Raw genomic sequence first — 15,572 nt, forward strand, 5'->3', positions numbered from 1 at the left:
CCCCCCCCGCATAAAGAAGGAATTTGACCTGTAGTTCCAGCAAGGACAGTGATGTAGAAAAATATGACACTGTTGTTCCTAGAGAATTCACCTCCATGTCCTCATTTCAGGTCAGAAAGTGTTAAGCTAAGATTGTTCCTGAAATAATTTCAACAGAGTTTCAACACAAACAGAAATCAGCTTCATGACTCGGAAATTGTTAAACTTTCCTGTTAAAGACCCAGTCTTTAGAAACTTTTATTTAGCAGAAAACAAATCATCCACTGGTAAGTACAGCAGCAAATTGAACATCCTTCTCAGTAAACAAGATGTATGGGTGGTGCTGTGTGCTGCCAGGTTTTGCGGAGGAGAGCATGCATAAGGAATAAGTGATACTAGTCAATCCTCCTTGTTTGTATGGAGGCAGTAGGCTTCTAGAAAACCCTTTTCAGAGCTCTAGGAGGCTGCTTTATTGTAGAAAGACCCATGACCCTGCTCCTATCTTTCTTTAAGATGTATTTGCTGTAGTCAGTCTGCTTGTCTCCCCTGCAATGCTCGGGATAAACATGGCACAGATGCAAGGACATGAGTAAGACATGGGAGGACAGTATTTTTCATCATAAGCTTACCCACTATGCCAATATATTTTTATCAAACCTTTCTGGAGTAAAAGTTACAGAATATCCAAATAGAAACAGATGAACATTTATTTTTTAGAATACATATTTCTTCTTAAGCCAGAAAGGACTTTATTGATGAAGAGGAACAATTAGCTTTCTAGAACATTACTCTAAATTTAAAAATATATCGTAAGGAATTTTTAGCATATGTCCTAATTAGACAATGATGAAATTGAACTGTACTTTGCAACCGAAATGTTTAGCCATATTACTTCCGTGATACCGTAGTGCAATGTGATCATGATGCAAGCATGGAATTAACTAATAAAAAAAAGATTGTTGCAGTATTTCTCAAGAATGGGTTTTGAGGTGTCAATCCAAAGTAAAATCATCAACTCTCATCTCAGACAGGTTTAATAGCATGGTTTATCTATTAATGGCTATCTGGTTTATCTATTAATGGCTATCTACAGAATGATTAAGAAAATACACATCTATGTGGAAAACACTAATTTTTGATTCTGAAGAAAGCTAGACCAGAATCCCAGATAGCATCATTTGCCCTAGGACAGCTACTTCAGCTGAGGATCTGACCTGGAAAACTAAAAGCAAGACAGAATGTGTGGTTACCTGATAACTAGCATCAGGTTTTAGTTAAGATGAAACTTGCTCTAGGGAATCTAGTGAGGAGATGATAGGATTGGGGAAGGGAGCGAAATCCAGGGAGGAAAACCAACCCTTCCTACATCTCCACTCCCACAAGCACATACATGGACTTATCTTGTTTCCCTGAGTCTTAAGAGTTCAAGTTGCTCTGGTTAGAAACAGGGGAAAACTGTTAAGTAAGGTTTTGTTCTGCTGAATGTATTAACTACTGTGTGCAATTCTGTTACCTTTCCATTCATCTATGGTTCGCTCCTTATTCTCTATTGACTCATCGTACAGCTCAGCCTCAGGTTCATCATCCGGATCGTGATACTGTACAAAGTATGGATGTGCAAGTGCTTCTGAAGCAGTAATTCTTTTATCGCTGTCTAATATAAGCATCTTCTCAAGAAGATCTACAGCTAAGGGAAAAAGAGAAATGTGGTTCAAAGCCAGAAGAGAACATGTAAAAATAAAAGATAAGGCAACTATTTACACACAATCTATTCTCACTCACCTTAACCACAGTTAACATTATTGGCAAACCCACAAAATTTAGGCAATATAAGAAATAAGCTTGGAAGATTTTGTACTGTGGGTACAACTTTCAGAGCTGAAGGAAGCTTTTGTTTTGCCTGTGGTATGCACAAAAGTTCATTATAGTCTATCTGATACCTGATTCACCTCTTCAGACCATCCAAGGCCTTCGTTCTGAAAAGATCTTTGTGTGCTTAAAAGTTAAATACTGTGTTGTGCACCGCGTGCTTAATTTGGTCCTGATCAGTGCAAACTAAAGTAACTTAAAATCGTGAATGTGAAATTATGCTTTTAATTAGCTGCACCAATGAAATCATCAGATGAAACCCCCAAAGCAACTTTACAGGACCCAGCATAAAGAAAATATGTTTGAAGTTGACAGTTGCAGAATATTAGGAATGAGAGAGATCGGTAAGGCAGAAATTGGTTTTATATGGAAAGTTTATCATAACTATTTAAAATATTATATAAAAATTATTTTTAGTGCTTTAGTGTCATTAATTTGTCTTTATGATATTAATATGTAGCTTGCTCTCCTGTACTTCATGCAAATAAATCCCATTTTTTGTGAGAAAGCATTCACAGCTACTTGTATTTATAAAAATAAAACTGTCTTTTAATACACACAATGAATTCAAAACGTTTTAACTCGTGACACCTCCCCATATACAATGTTTTAATGTGCACTCGATGGAACTGACCAGGCATTGTAGTAAGATGACTCCTGTGACTCAAACGTCTCCTTTGCCATGTCACAAGAAATGGTTCCTAGAAACATCTCTTTTGCACAGGCAGAACCAATTGGTTAGACATAAAAACAATTGTGCAGGATCAGACCAAAGGTCTGTGTAGCCCGGTATCCTGTGTCCAACAATGGCCAATACATTCCTAGGAAATAATACTCAAAAGGGTCATTCAAACAGCTATACTTCCTGGTATGTTCTTCTGCTTGCCAGCAATTTACAGCTCATGGCCTTCCTGAGCCAGAAGTGATGTCTCTAGTCTAGACCCCATGACATTTTTATTTATTCTTGCTATAGATAGCTGGCTTTTGCTTTTCATCCACAGACTGTTTTCCTTTAGGAGGTTCTCATAATCTCCACCAGAAACAAAAGACACAGGCTTCACGAGGGGAGAACAGTCTCAGGGCGAAAGGTTAAGCAATGCTCTTCTCACTGGTCTGATCACTATTACACAGGATCATATAGCAAAGGACGGCTTGAGTTCCCATGTTAGTGAAAGATTGAACCTATATCAGTCTGACTTTCTTACCTAATGGATTGGCACCCCGAAATACTGCTTTCAAATCCTGTTGAGGCATATGTGGAAGAGATTCAATGTATTTTCTTGCCTAGGGATAAATCAACATACATACCACATGCACAGAGGTTAAATTTTGCCCAACAGTAACCATATCAACTCTAAAAAAACAGATGTAATATTTTTTATGTTTCTAACACACGGGAAACCTTCTTTACATAAAACCATAACGTATGACTTTGTTTTAAACAGTCACTCCTGTATATTGCACAATAAGCAAGAGAGTTTTAAACAGGTATATTTTCCTCTAAGGGCTATGTGTTAGCACTTACGTTTTTGCCTACACTTACTGGTCCACTGCCATATATCCCCAGGGAACACATGCGTGTCAAGTTCAACCAGAAATTAGGGATCTAAATCATCTTTCAGTTATCCTCAGCAAAGTGGTATTATCCAATCTCTGTCCTTCCCTCCTCTCCCTCCTTTGTCAGACAGTAGCTTCACCAACCAAAGAACAAATCCCGATACTCGCAGGGCGTAGATCTTCAGATGTTTATCAGAATGTATAGCTTGCCTTGTCGCTGTGGCTGTGAAAGGCTCATCCAAACTCAGCTAGGAAAAGCCTACCCACAGATCAGACCCACAAATGTCAGCGGGGAGCCAGACATTACATGAGCTATGGATTTCTGGCCTGAGGTAGATAGATCAGCAAGAGAAGAGGTTGAATGCTGGTCCTAAGGGCTGGCGTCAGACAGAACAGGGAATTCTGAAATGGAACTGTTAAAAAAGAGGCAAATTGCTGTCCCCAAATCTGTAAAAAACCCAGCTGGTCTTTGAAAAAAACCTTAATCCTTTTAAGACATGTTACAGAGATGTCTCCCCGCATGCTTAGCAACCCTGTTAGAAGGAGACTATCTGCACTAGGCTAACTAAGCATCCTTGGCCTACTGTAGATGGCAAAGGAAATAAAGTTGTTCATACCAAGCAGATCCACAGCTTCAAGTGAGATGTCAGATTGAGACCTGTGGAACTCTTGTGGACTATCGTGAAGTGACTGTAAAACACTCTGACATATCATCTGTGCAATCCTACAACCACACTTGGGAAACAGATCCTGTCCCATAGACTGTTCTCTCTGCCATCATCTTAATTTCTGGAGCTAGGATGAACTGATATAAAGATATTTTAGATCATTACATAGCACAGTGTTTTTTCAAACTGTGTTCTAATTTAATGAGGCAGATCTATTTATTTTTTCTGCTTCTTGTAACAGGTAAGCATATTCTATCAAAATCCTAGACTACCATTGTTGACACATTTCAGAGTCTTACTAAAAGAAGCAAGCCTTCATGGGTTATGTTCCCAACCTGTTCAAACTATATTAGCATTTTCCCTTTTTATTATGGGGGCCAACAGCAAGGCTTTCCAAAAGGATGACTTCTTAGCAGCTGTAGCCAGTCATGCAGAGAACAATGTCTGAAGACCAGCCAGACACAGGCTTCACTCCACCTGTTTTATGCCCTTAAAGTTCATAAAGGCAGCAAACACCTGCTAGGCTGCTCAGGGTGTGCAGCTCCTATCAGAGTTAAGTCTTCCAGGGCATTGGTTTACACATATATGTATATATGAACAGCAGAGCAAAAGAGAGCTGTCACACATTCTTGCATGGAAGCTGTGGGCTAGGGCAGAAACAAGAGGTAAATTTATCTTATGACAAACATCTGTGGATTATTTATTTCTGTACGGACATCAATTAACATCGCTAATCCAAATATGACTGAAAAAAACACAGTCAAAATTATTTCAAAACTTGTCCAGAAGTCCTTTGAAAACAATACAGACCTATCAAAGCATATTTACCAACCTGTCCCTTCTGCTTATATAGTCACCACAGAAACCCAACCAATAGAATCCAGACATTTAAATTATTCTAAAAATAATGAAATGCAATCACCATTTAAACCCATATTAACATGGAAGACTGACAAAACAGCTCAGTAAGTTGTGCTGAAACATCTCCTGAGGCTGATCTTTTCATTTCCAATTCTTTAATCCTCTACTTTTAACTGAAAATAGGCTTGGCATTTCAGAAAGCCTCTGATCTTGCTGTTAGAGGAACTGAAAAAATTGTCTGGGACTCCAACCTGCATTAAGAAATATGTAAACAATAAAGCCAAACTACAAGGTAAAGAAGAACAAGAATGAAGGAATAGAATAGAATAGACGCTCCTTTACAAGAGGCAAGTACCTCCAAGCAAGGTACTCATCTCCTTTGACATTGCTCCTCCAACCAGGCAGCAGCAGCCCAGAGGTGACCTAGCAGCCCTCCCACTCATTAACTTGTTTTTTGTGTTCTCCCTATGCTCTAAAGGTATAATTAGCCACAGTAAAACAGTTCCAGGATTCCTGTAGCTCACTAAGGTATGCTCTGAAACACAAGAAATTAAAGACAAAAGCAGATGCTATCTCCAGTAAATATTTAAGGTGCTTAATCTCACAATCAAAAAGCTCACAAACTGACTAGTTGTGGGTAAATCACACATTTTCATACTCTACTCTGAACACATTACTGCGAAAACTGTAGGATCTTCATAACACCTTTATGGCTATACACGGACCTATGCTTAGGACAGCACAGTCTGAGATTTGCTGGGTGATCCAGTCCCCGGCACAAGGATGGATCCTCCTCCTCCCCCAGCCATTCCCAGGTGCTGGGTACGCACGAACTCTGGGGCTGTCCGTTGGCCTGCGCTGATGAGGTTTCATTATGCTTGGACTTCCCAAAAATACAGCGTTGCTCTGGCTCTCCTACTGCTCCTGCTTAGTTCCCACTAGTGTATTCATTAGTAAGTTCAGAGAAAACCTATCAATAAACTTACAAGCTGAAAAATAGCCGATAGTATTAGTCTGAGGTATATACAAAAAAGTTTTACGAAAACAGCTTCAGCTCAGGAGGTATGTGTGCTGTTTATCTGAATTTTTACACTGTGCCTATCACCTGCCTCTATCAATCAATACCACATCTCCTCCCTCAGCTGGATATTCACAGTTATTGCTTAAAGTGAATCATTTAAGTGTAGCTTTAGCAGAGAAACAAAGTGGAAATTGTTCTTTTACTATATTACTATTTTAAAGAAGTCATATGGAGAGTTAAAAATCGCACTGTTAACTACAGATATTATCACAAAAATGGACCTCACACAAGCAGAGATGAAAAAATACGAACTTCAAATTAAGGATCTTAATAAGAGCACTCATGCAGAACACACATTATTTGATTCTGATATCTCTGTTTAAATCCCTTACAACAACAGAAAGCATAAAAATTACAGAGACATCAGATTTAATAACAGCAATGTAATGCTCTGAGCTGAGCACCAGTTTGAATTTTTTATTTTAAGTATAGCAGCAAAATAGAAGATCATCAGGACCAATTGCAAAACTCCTTTCAAAAACTGAGTACATGACAACAAGTATCAAAATTAATCCAGCTGACAGTCAAGGCATTTGGATACCCCTAAAAAGAACATTTTTTGAATGATGTTATTCTAGCAGCAAAAATCAGAGATAACTTTGAAGTGTTCGCCCATTTCCAAATCAGAGTATCTGTGTAACACAGCCAGTGACATACGATGCCAATTAGAATGACAGAAAGTCAGTTAACCGAACGAAGCTGTGAACTCACATGTTCTGACGATATCTTCTTCAGAAGTTCAGAACTGGGTGTGCCCACAACTTCCATAATTCTCTTTAGTTGATCGATATCTGCATTATTTCAGGGAAATAAACAGCAAACAGTCCTTCTGGGTTTAAACAATTAATGAGCTTTCACGCAGATTGTTAAGAGGTTTGAAACTATTCAGCAAGACAATTCCACCATAGTCTATGGAGGGTTACCAATTCATACGTCCTTAAGCCTGCTCCTGCAGTATCAAATTCTCTATTGTACTATATGAATCTGTCAGGTGTGCCTGTATGTGGGAAATATGCATGAAAAATATTGCTTTCCTGTCCTAGTTCCCAATTTAACTTATTCTTAAACCGAATTTTAATAGCACATTTATGTTTCAGTGATTGGAGGGATTTTTGAAGAATAGTTTAATACGATACAGTACATAGGGCTAGATTACCAATCTGGGGGCTGGTAAGTGGAAAATTCTCATTTGGTAGCTTTAAAAATCTGTGTTATATCAGTCTCAAGATTAAAAACTTTGAAAATGTTCATTTTTCATTGTCATATATGACCTGTTGAGGATATATTACATTTTCCCTAGAGACTCAAGATTATTTTACAGCTTGCTTTAAATTGATGTTATCACATAATTGTAGACAATATTTTATAACAGCAAAAAATATCTTATTTCTTGAAAACTTGGTGTCCTGTTTTTTCCAAATACCACATATCATGTAATCAAACAGCCTGAAGCACAGTCGTCACCCAGATGATGAACATCTGGACAACGCCTGTGGTTAAAATAGAGCCTAATGATGCTGAGCATAACAGAAAGGTCAGTGGAGAGGCTTGGTCTCTCAGCTTTCTTCAGAGTTTTGCAGGCGATTCTAATGTCATGTTGTTTTGCACCTGGCAATGGCTTAGTTTTAGCAGAAGCGTTTGCTTTTTGAGGGCTTTCAGAGTAGCGAGAAATGTCAATATTCAGTACAGAAGAATATGCCTTTGTTTCTCACATTAAAAGCTCTCCTCCTCTGCTGCAGTTGTTTCCTCATTCCTCATTATCTGTTTTTCTTCAGTTTTCTTTTATTATTTTACTCTTTTTTTTCCTCTTGCCAGTGCAGGAAATGCCAATGGAAATCCCTGACTCTCCAGCAGGGACCACAGCACAGCACTGAAGAAAAAGAAGGTTTTGTTGCTCCTGCGGCATTTCTGGAACTGCTGCCTTTTTTTTATAACAGGACACAACATGCCTATTAACTCATTTATTATTAAAAAGTTATTTTTTTTGCATTTTAGGAACTTCCATCTTAAAAGCAGTTCTATTTTAAAAATTATATTAGCTGATCAAAAATTATTTCCTTTACTCAGCTTCAGTTCTAATGTATGTTATTTCAGTAAGATACACACATGGAAGAAATCTGCTCTGTTCTAAATAGGTTATTATTTAAATACAGATACACAACAAAGAATAAATGTAACTTACTGTTGTTTAGAAACATCTGTTACTGTTTTTTTTCCTACCAGTGGGTCTCATATTCAGCTGTCACATACACTAAACTGAATGATTAGCAAAAATATTTTACTGTTTTGGAAGTTTTTTACCTCAGAAATATTTCCATAGAAACACTCAAGTCATTAGAAAAAAAAAGGAAGAATTAGAGAGTATTTTTATAGCTGCATTTTATGTTTTATGTTAAGGATACAATCATTTCCTGGAAATAAGGCCTTCCCTTTCAATAGCTCTGCCATGATGCATCCAACCGACCAGATGTCAACTGCCAAAAACCAGAGAAATGGGTATGATAAGTTGAAGAGATCCTTAATCAGAGTTGCCTCTTGGTTTAAAACTGCCACTATATCCAGCTGTACCAAAACACATCTTCACAGTTTACCTGTTTGATTGTAGTGCATCCAGTTTAACATAATTTCTGGAGCTCTGTACCATCTTGTTGCAACATATCCGGTCATTTCATCATCAGTTTGTCGAGCTAAACCAAAGTCTAAAATCTACAGAATAAAAATAAAATAAAATAAAATAAATAATAATTTAAAACATCCCTTTTCGCTTTGTCATAGGTACCGATTTTCCCCATTACTCATTTCTGAGTTTACCCATAGTCCCTGACCATCGGTGAAGTAAAACAGCAACGCCGTGCGGACGAGCTCATCTGCTCTCCCTGCTGTACCCCGGCAAAAAGACGCTCCTGCTGCGCTGTGCCTGGCCCTTTGTCCTCTACGGCAAACTTTACTTTTTCCTCAAGTTCACTGACATTCATTTGCTAAAAATAAGCGCTGTTGCTATATAAAAAAAAGAAACATTTTCAACTGGGAATGTTTCTGTAAAATGCCAACAGCAAGTGCCACTGGCCATTTAAACATCACACGAGCTGATCCCAAATCTGCAGAATTTCTGTAGTTTCCCTCTCATGTCTATCTAAGCATTTACCCAAATCACGCATCATTCCGATGCCACTAGGAGAGAAACATATATCCTGCACAACAAGGTAGGTTTAAATCACATACCATCTGTTCTCGGCAGAACTCCCCCACCGAAACAACAAAGGAGCTCTGTGTAGGTACATGTATTACTCATAGGCTTGATGGCAAAATGTTCCCCTCCATATGCTCTCCCTTGCTAAGTTTACATTGACAGGAAGTTATTTCAATTAAATTTTTCCTGCTCATTTCTTTGCTTACTATTTTTTGATTAGTCTGTGTCCCACTAATTGTGGAGCTAAAAGGTATCCCTAACTTTAAGAGAGACTGTTGTGAAAAGTGTACCATCTGAGCCTCAGCACTGTTCATTACGTCAGTCATCTGAGCTAGTTAGCATCTCTTCAAATAGAAATGTGAATTAAGACCAGTGGCAACCTCCCATGATGAGATCCAGGATTACTCATTAAGCTGATGCTAATCCTTTTCATCGGGAGTAAGAAAATTTAAAGAGTATCATTCAAAATTCCTCATTTATAATCCAATTTAAAGATACAAAAACCCTAAAGAAAAATATTAAAATATAAATAACACATTAACATCTTTACTTCTAATATGCTTTAAAAGCATTATTTATTTCTTAAAAAAGCAAAAATAAAAGCATGAGGCAAACAAGGCCTGAATAATAGCATGAAACTCAAACACTAATGCCCTTATTTTTATAAGGGTTTCGGCAGTATTTTTCTTTAATAGGTGATCTCTTCTATCAAACATGTACACACAAGTTTTCCTTCGTTTTGCTTCTATTTTCTTTTTGTTTGTACCTGGAAATATCCACTAGTTTGTTCTATTAGAAAATAATTTAGCATCAGAGGAAGTAAAACTATAAATATAAGCAAAGCAAAGAGCAGTGTAACAAATGCCAGGCAGGGAGGTGCACAGATACCATAATAATAGAAAAAAAGATGAGGAGTCTCCTTTACTTACAGTACAAAAACACAGCACACATTTCAGAGTGCATGATCAGACCCAGATGACCCATAAAATTTCACAGATGCTGAACATACATCCACAAAGACATTAAAGGGATAATCATGAAACTTGCTGAGCATCTGCAAGTGTCACTAAACCAAACAGGAACTACAGTTTCTCACCACAGGTCCAGATTAGTGGGAGAACGTAACTGCACTGCTCTTATTCACTATTGTGATTTTTTGCTGATCTTGTATGATTTGGAATCTTTTCTTAAATCCCTCGCAGCTGGAGTAAAATGATTACATCAGAGTCCCAGTCACAGGGAAAAAGATGTTTCTGGCTGTCACGGAGAAACGCTAAACTTCTCATTCTTCAGCTTAAAGGCTTAGAAAGCTAGAAGACATCTTTGCCTTCTCCAGAATCTCATGCTTATTATGCAATAACGTATCACATGGATACACAAAGATATGTATTTATATAGACGTGTGCATTAAAATAGCATTTGAGAAGTGTGGATTACAGGGTTCTTGGGGTTTTTTGTTTGGTTGGTTGGCTTTTTGTTTGTTTGTTTTGTTTGTGTTTTTTTTTTTTACTGCCCGTAACTGGTAACATAACTGGTAATACTGGTATTTTTTTCATATAATTATTTAATTTAGCTTGCATATTCTATAGATATAAAAATGAAAGTTATTACAAGGCTTCATTTAAACATGTCAGATGCAGATACATATCACAGGTCAAACTTTCAAGATATACTCAGTTAAGTACTCTCTCATGGGCCAAATTACTAGCCTACATACCATCTGTGAGGAACTAGGGATGAACATTTTGCAAAGATACTTGTGTTTACACTAAATTAACATTTAGGAAAAAACACGTGTTCAAGGAAATGGGTTTTCTATGACAGGCGAGCAACAGTAGCAAACAGTTGAAATTAATGGAATCAGAAATAAAAATGGCAGCTAAAGTTTTCTCAGAAAACTGTCATCTTGACAGCTTTTACAACATTCTTCATTACAACAGCATGATACCTACCCTCAATTCACAGTCTTCATTTACGGCTAGGTTACTGGGCTTCAGGTCCTGTAGCAGAACAGAGTTAGTCAAGTGTGATTTTAACCTTCTAAAGTATATTATAACTATGCCTTAGTAACCCATTTGAGGCATAGGGGGACACGCTCCATTCATTTTTATTATCGTAATGAGTGAACTCACCCGGTGGATGATTCCAGCTGAGTGAATATACTGTGAAACAAAAAGGGGGGAAAAAAAGGTAAGATTGGAATTTGGAGGTAAAGGAAGATATAAGTCACTTGTCTTATCTTTTCACTTCTGAGACTGATTGTCTTATACACAGAAAAGACTTACATCACACTACATTTTCAGATCAAATGGAGGTGTGATGAACCTCAAAACCTCCTTGTTTTGTCTTATCCAGAGCTGGATATTTCAAGAAAGGTAACAGGCAGACCAGATTCTACCATAACAGGCAGCACTTGCAGCAATTCTTCTGTTGAAAGTTTCTTACCAATTTGGAATTTGTTCCACTGGATGTCCATGTTGATCAGCTAGTGGCTTGGTGAAGACAGTGCCCTAGGGAGCAGTATGGTTGACTCCTAGATGATGTAAGTCACCCTCCCATACTGTGAACGCTGAATTTGGGTGAGATACTTGTGCCCTGGGACAGGTTAGTGACCAAAATACCCACCTAAGCCACAACATTGCTTCAGGTCCACTTCCAAAGCAGGGACCCAAAGCAGTATTCCAGTGGCTATTTAGTGTCTCTGCTATTTTATATAAAATATTAAAAATCAAAGATTGAGAAAAACTATATTTGCCTATAGTTCACTTGTAAGGATTAACAGCCAATTTATCTATGATCTTATAGATCAGGATCAGCAAGACCTTGGAAACCTCTTCTATTCCCTAGAGGTGAATTCATCTCCCTTTTTAGGAGCAGAGATTACAGGCAAAACCTGTATATCAACTGGGAAAACCCAAAGAAAACACAAGGGCATTATTCTTGTTCCAGACCTTCGCACTCTTTATCAGAAGGGCAGGGCCACCCCTGAATGCTCCTCACACTAGCTATGAGCACCTGAATGAAGAGGAAACCAACCCACCGCTTGCAACAGAAGGAGCTGTGTCCCTGCTCTGTGGAGACAAGGGCTCTTCTTGGCACCACCAAGAAGCCCTCTAGCAGCCAGCTCAAGAGCCTGCCAAACTACGTAGCTCCACGCTAACGCTTCGTCGGGTCAGACAGCTTCTGCAGGGCACGAAGCCTGTGCTCCATACTGCTGAATGCACCTACCCGCGAGCCCAAAGCTTACTCAGGTGTGTGAATACACGTTGTAATGACTCCAGCATAGATGTAAGGGAAGAATTATCTATGATCAAATGTTCTGTCACTAATGAGGCATGAGAATTTCAATTCCAGAAGAGACGAGCCACCATCAACCCCTCCCTTTTGAAACAGAGCCAGAAATGCACCAGAGTGCATTTCTGAAATTAATACTCACTTTAGAGCACAACTCTTACTATTATTTACCTCTGACACAACATAGCCTTACATTCACAACCGCAAGCTGGATAATTAACTCCTGAATCCATCTTCCTAATTAAGCTATTAACTTAAGTCAATGAGACAAAGCAACTAAGGGCTCAGTTCTGCAATTTTAATTCACTAAAATCTGCACTTAAATTGACAGGACCAGCATGGATGAATAAGAATTACTGTCTCAGGCACCAGGTGACTTGCTGAAAACCATGTAATAAGTACATTTCAGAGCCAGTATTTACCATGGCTTGCTTTCAAACATACAGTTATTTTCCATGTCTAAAATATCAATTACTGTTAAGTTAGCTACTAAAGCAGCTGACCCGTCTCTTTTCTTTTTGCTTATACCTGGGAAAATCAACACTGGTCTGAGAAAACGCTTATCAGCTAGTAATAGGACGCATTTTCTGCATCTTATCTTGTTTACAGATACTTCTACGTTTAAGGTCAGCAAAGTGACACATATTTTAATTCTTTTGGAAGAAAATTTTGCTACAGTTTCATTGCCAATCACCTGTGTTAGCTAATTGTATACTTTTTAACTGATACGATTAATGGAAACAATGACTTTACAGGCAGAGTAAATCCTAGGTGACTGTACGCAACATCGTACATTGCTAGGATAAGCTTTTACTTCCAGATGTTTTGCCAAAGAACCCAGCTAACTTGATTATCTCTTCACCCACGTGACACACTCTATAAAACCAGGGGTTGTAGTTTTTCAGATTTGTCCATGTCTTTCAAATCAGAAATGTGAGTTAATTGTCTTACCATTCTTTATCAATTTCACATTCTTCAGAAGTATTTTCACTACCTTCTCATGAGAGGAGTAGTGTCTAAAACACACACTGTGCACTACAGAACATGTGCACTTGAGAGACCATATAGTGAGCAATTCTCCATCAACAAGAACTTAGGCACTGAACTAAAGGTAATGTTCAAGCAGAGTATTCACATGTATTGTGCATGTAAACGTTTGCGGGTCTGGGGTTTTATTTTCAGTTAGAAAAATGACCAGATAATTTCTGAAATGATTGCTGCTATCTGTGCACTCCTTAAGATGTAAACAAAAATCTTTAAGTACTGTCACTGCAGTGGACCAGTCATAACTACAACATTTTGGTTGCTGACTGTAAAACCCTTGCATTCAGCCAGTACCTTAAGACCTCGAAGTAACTGATAGATGAGAAACTGTATATGGTCATCCGTTAACTTCTGGCACTTCACAATGTTATTCAGGTCAGCACCCATTAAATTTGTCACAAGATACCTGTGAAAATAAAACACAAAAGAGAACAAAGAAACACACCTCATTTTAGATTGGCAGGATGTAAATCCTTCTAGAAGCAGCACATCTAAAGAGTAACTACACACTCCCATGTAGGTTCCTTTTCCATTTTCTACTAACACAGGGTTTATTCCTTTCCAATCGGCTTTTTATGAGCTCTAATAATGGAATCAGGGTTATGAGATTTAATATCACAAAAAAATAAAAATCCTTGCAGTACATTAAAAGCTTTTATGACACACTATAGTAGTTCAGTGAAAAGAGAATGCATCATATTTTGAGATGAATAGGAAGTCTCACCCAACATCAAAGTGGGAGCCTGAGGCACTGAAACTACAGTAGCTGCAAGGCCCCAGAATACCTCATGATGGAGATTAACATTGGATTGGTTGAAATAAGAGTGTTTTGATTAACTTCCCTCCCTGTTCCCACTGGAAGTTTTTTTTTCTTTGACAAATTTTGCGGAAACATTGATTCTTTTCCAAAAAAAAAAAAATATGTTCTCAATTGTGTAATTGTGCCCCAGTGTCAAAGTGGCACTTAACTACTAACCAGTCAGAATGATTTTAAAATTTTACTTACACTTCATTAAAATTTTCTATTGATGTTGCAGGTGTAAAAACATCTAGCAATCCTATAACCTGAAAGATGAGGGAATCGACATTTTATTTTTAGAAATCTGGAAAGCAACATGTAATTAGTATTGACAGGGCTTAGGTTTTTGGCATGAAACTTACAAATAGATGACATATTGCCCTCCTTAGTACAACTTAGTACAACTGGCACAATAGATGGTCTGTACATGTATAGCCTCAACTATCTCCATGACCAATAGAAAATTCTATTCATTATAAAAAGTAACTATAACAAGACTTTAGACAATCAGAAATAAAGGCAGGAAAGATAATGTCTCACTACAGAAAAGCTGACACGTGACTTGTAAACCTGTTATACTTAAGATTACGCCCAATTTCATGGGTTATCGTCTTCTTCTGTTGATTAACTTTTTTAGCATCCTTTCTCCAGGATAGTTTTCAATTTACTATATTTTATTCAGGCTTCAATTCATCGAGTTACTTGTAAGCAGGTGGATGCTCCCAATGAAATCAACTGTGTCACATAAACTTAGTCAAGTACTGAATTGTTTGGGGCCTGAAGTTCTACTATCTTTCATCTAGATATTACACTGTAATTAATTTCAGTGAGGGAATCTGCCCTTAATTTCCCAACAGAATCCAAATTCAGCAAAAGCAGGTTTGAGGTACTTTTTTCCTAGACCGATGTTTCAAGGGCATCCAACAGTAGTGAGCAGATCCCTCTTATTACTTTAGTTCGAGAAGAATAGGACTACTTGTTTTGGATTCCACTAGCTGTATCTTCAAGACAAAATTAGATCATTTTTCAATAAAAAGGCAGCCTTTTACTGAAAGCCTCTACTTTAAAGTCCAATGACTTCATAACACATAAGATGACCAGGTTCAGGTATCTTGGATAGCCAGAGTTGCATATACTTCTCTAAAAAGGTTGTACCTCACTGAAATTAAGCCTATTTGCAAGCTTTTGTCATAAAAATCCAAAGAGAAAGAACTCACTCGTCACTTACGT

General features: G+C 37.8%; 1 protein-coding gene across 1 annotated transcript in view; it reads right to left on the minus strand.

Moving 5' to 3' along the window:
* The window catches only part of MAPK11 (mitogen-activated protein kinase 11), a 17,209-nt gene extending 2,496 nt beyond the window's left edge, over positions 1–14,713 (minus strand). Inside the window, exons 1-10 of the mRNA XM_009883653.1 lie at positions 14,705–14,713; positions 14,550–14,608; positions 13,838–13,949; positions 11,338–11,367; positions 11,158–11,205; positions 8,607–8,721; positions 8,418–8,489; positions 6,727–6,806; positions 3,054–3,132; positions 1,493–1,666 (exon numbers count right to left, since the gene is read on the minus strand). Coding sequence (XP_009881955.1) covers positions 1,493–1,666; positions 3,054–3,132; positions 6,727–6,806; positions 8,418–8,489; positions 8,607–8,721; positions 11,158–11,205; positions 11,338–11,367; positions 13,838–13,930 — 691 coding nt within the window. The 5' untranslated portion in view covers positions 13,931–13,949; positions 14,550–14,608; positions 14,705–14,713. The remainder of the gene's footprint in view (positions 1–1,492; positions 1,667–3,053; positions 3,133–6,726; positions 6,807–8,417; positions 8,490–8,606; positions 8,722–11,157; positions 11,206–11,337; positions 11,368–13,837; positions 13,950–14,549; positions 14,609–14,704) is intronic.
* Positions 14,714–15,572: the final 859 nt, after the last annotated feature.

This window comes from Charadrius vociferus, unplaced genomic scaffold (assembly GCF_000708025.1).
Source record: "Charadrius vociferus isolate BGI_N301 unplaced genomic scaffold, ASM70802v2 scaffold43, whole genome shotgun sequence".
In the NCBI taxonomy this organism is placed as follows: domain Eukaryota; kingdom Metazoa; phylum Chordata; class Aves; order Charadriiformes; family Charadriidae; genus Charadrius; species Charadrius vociferus.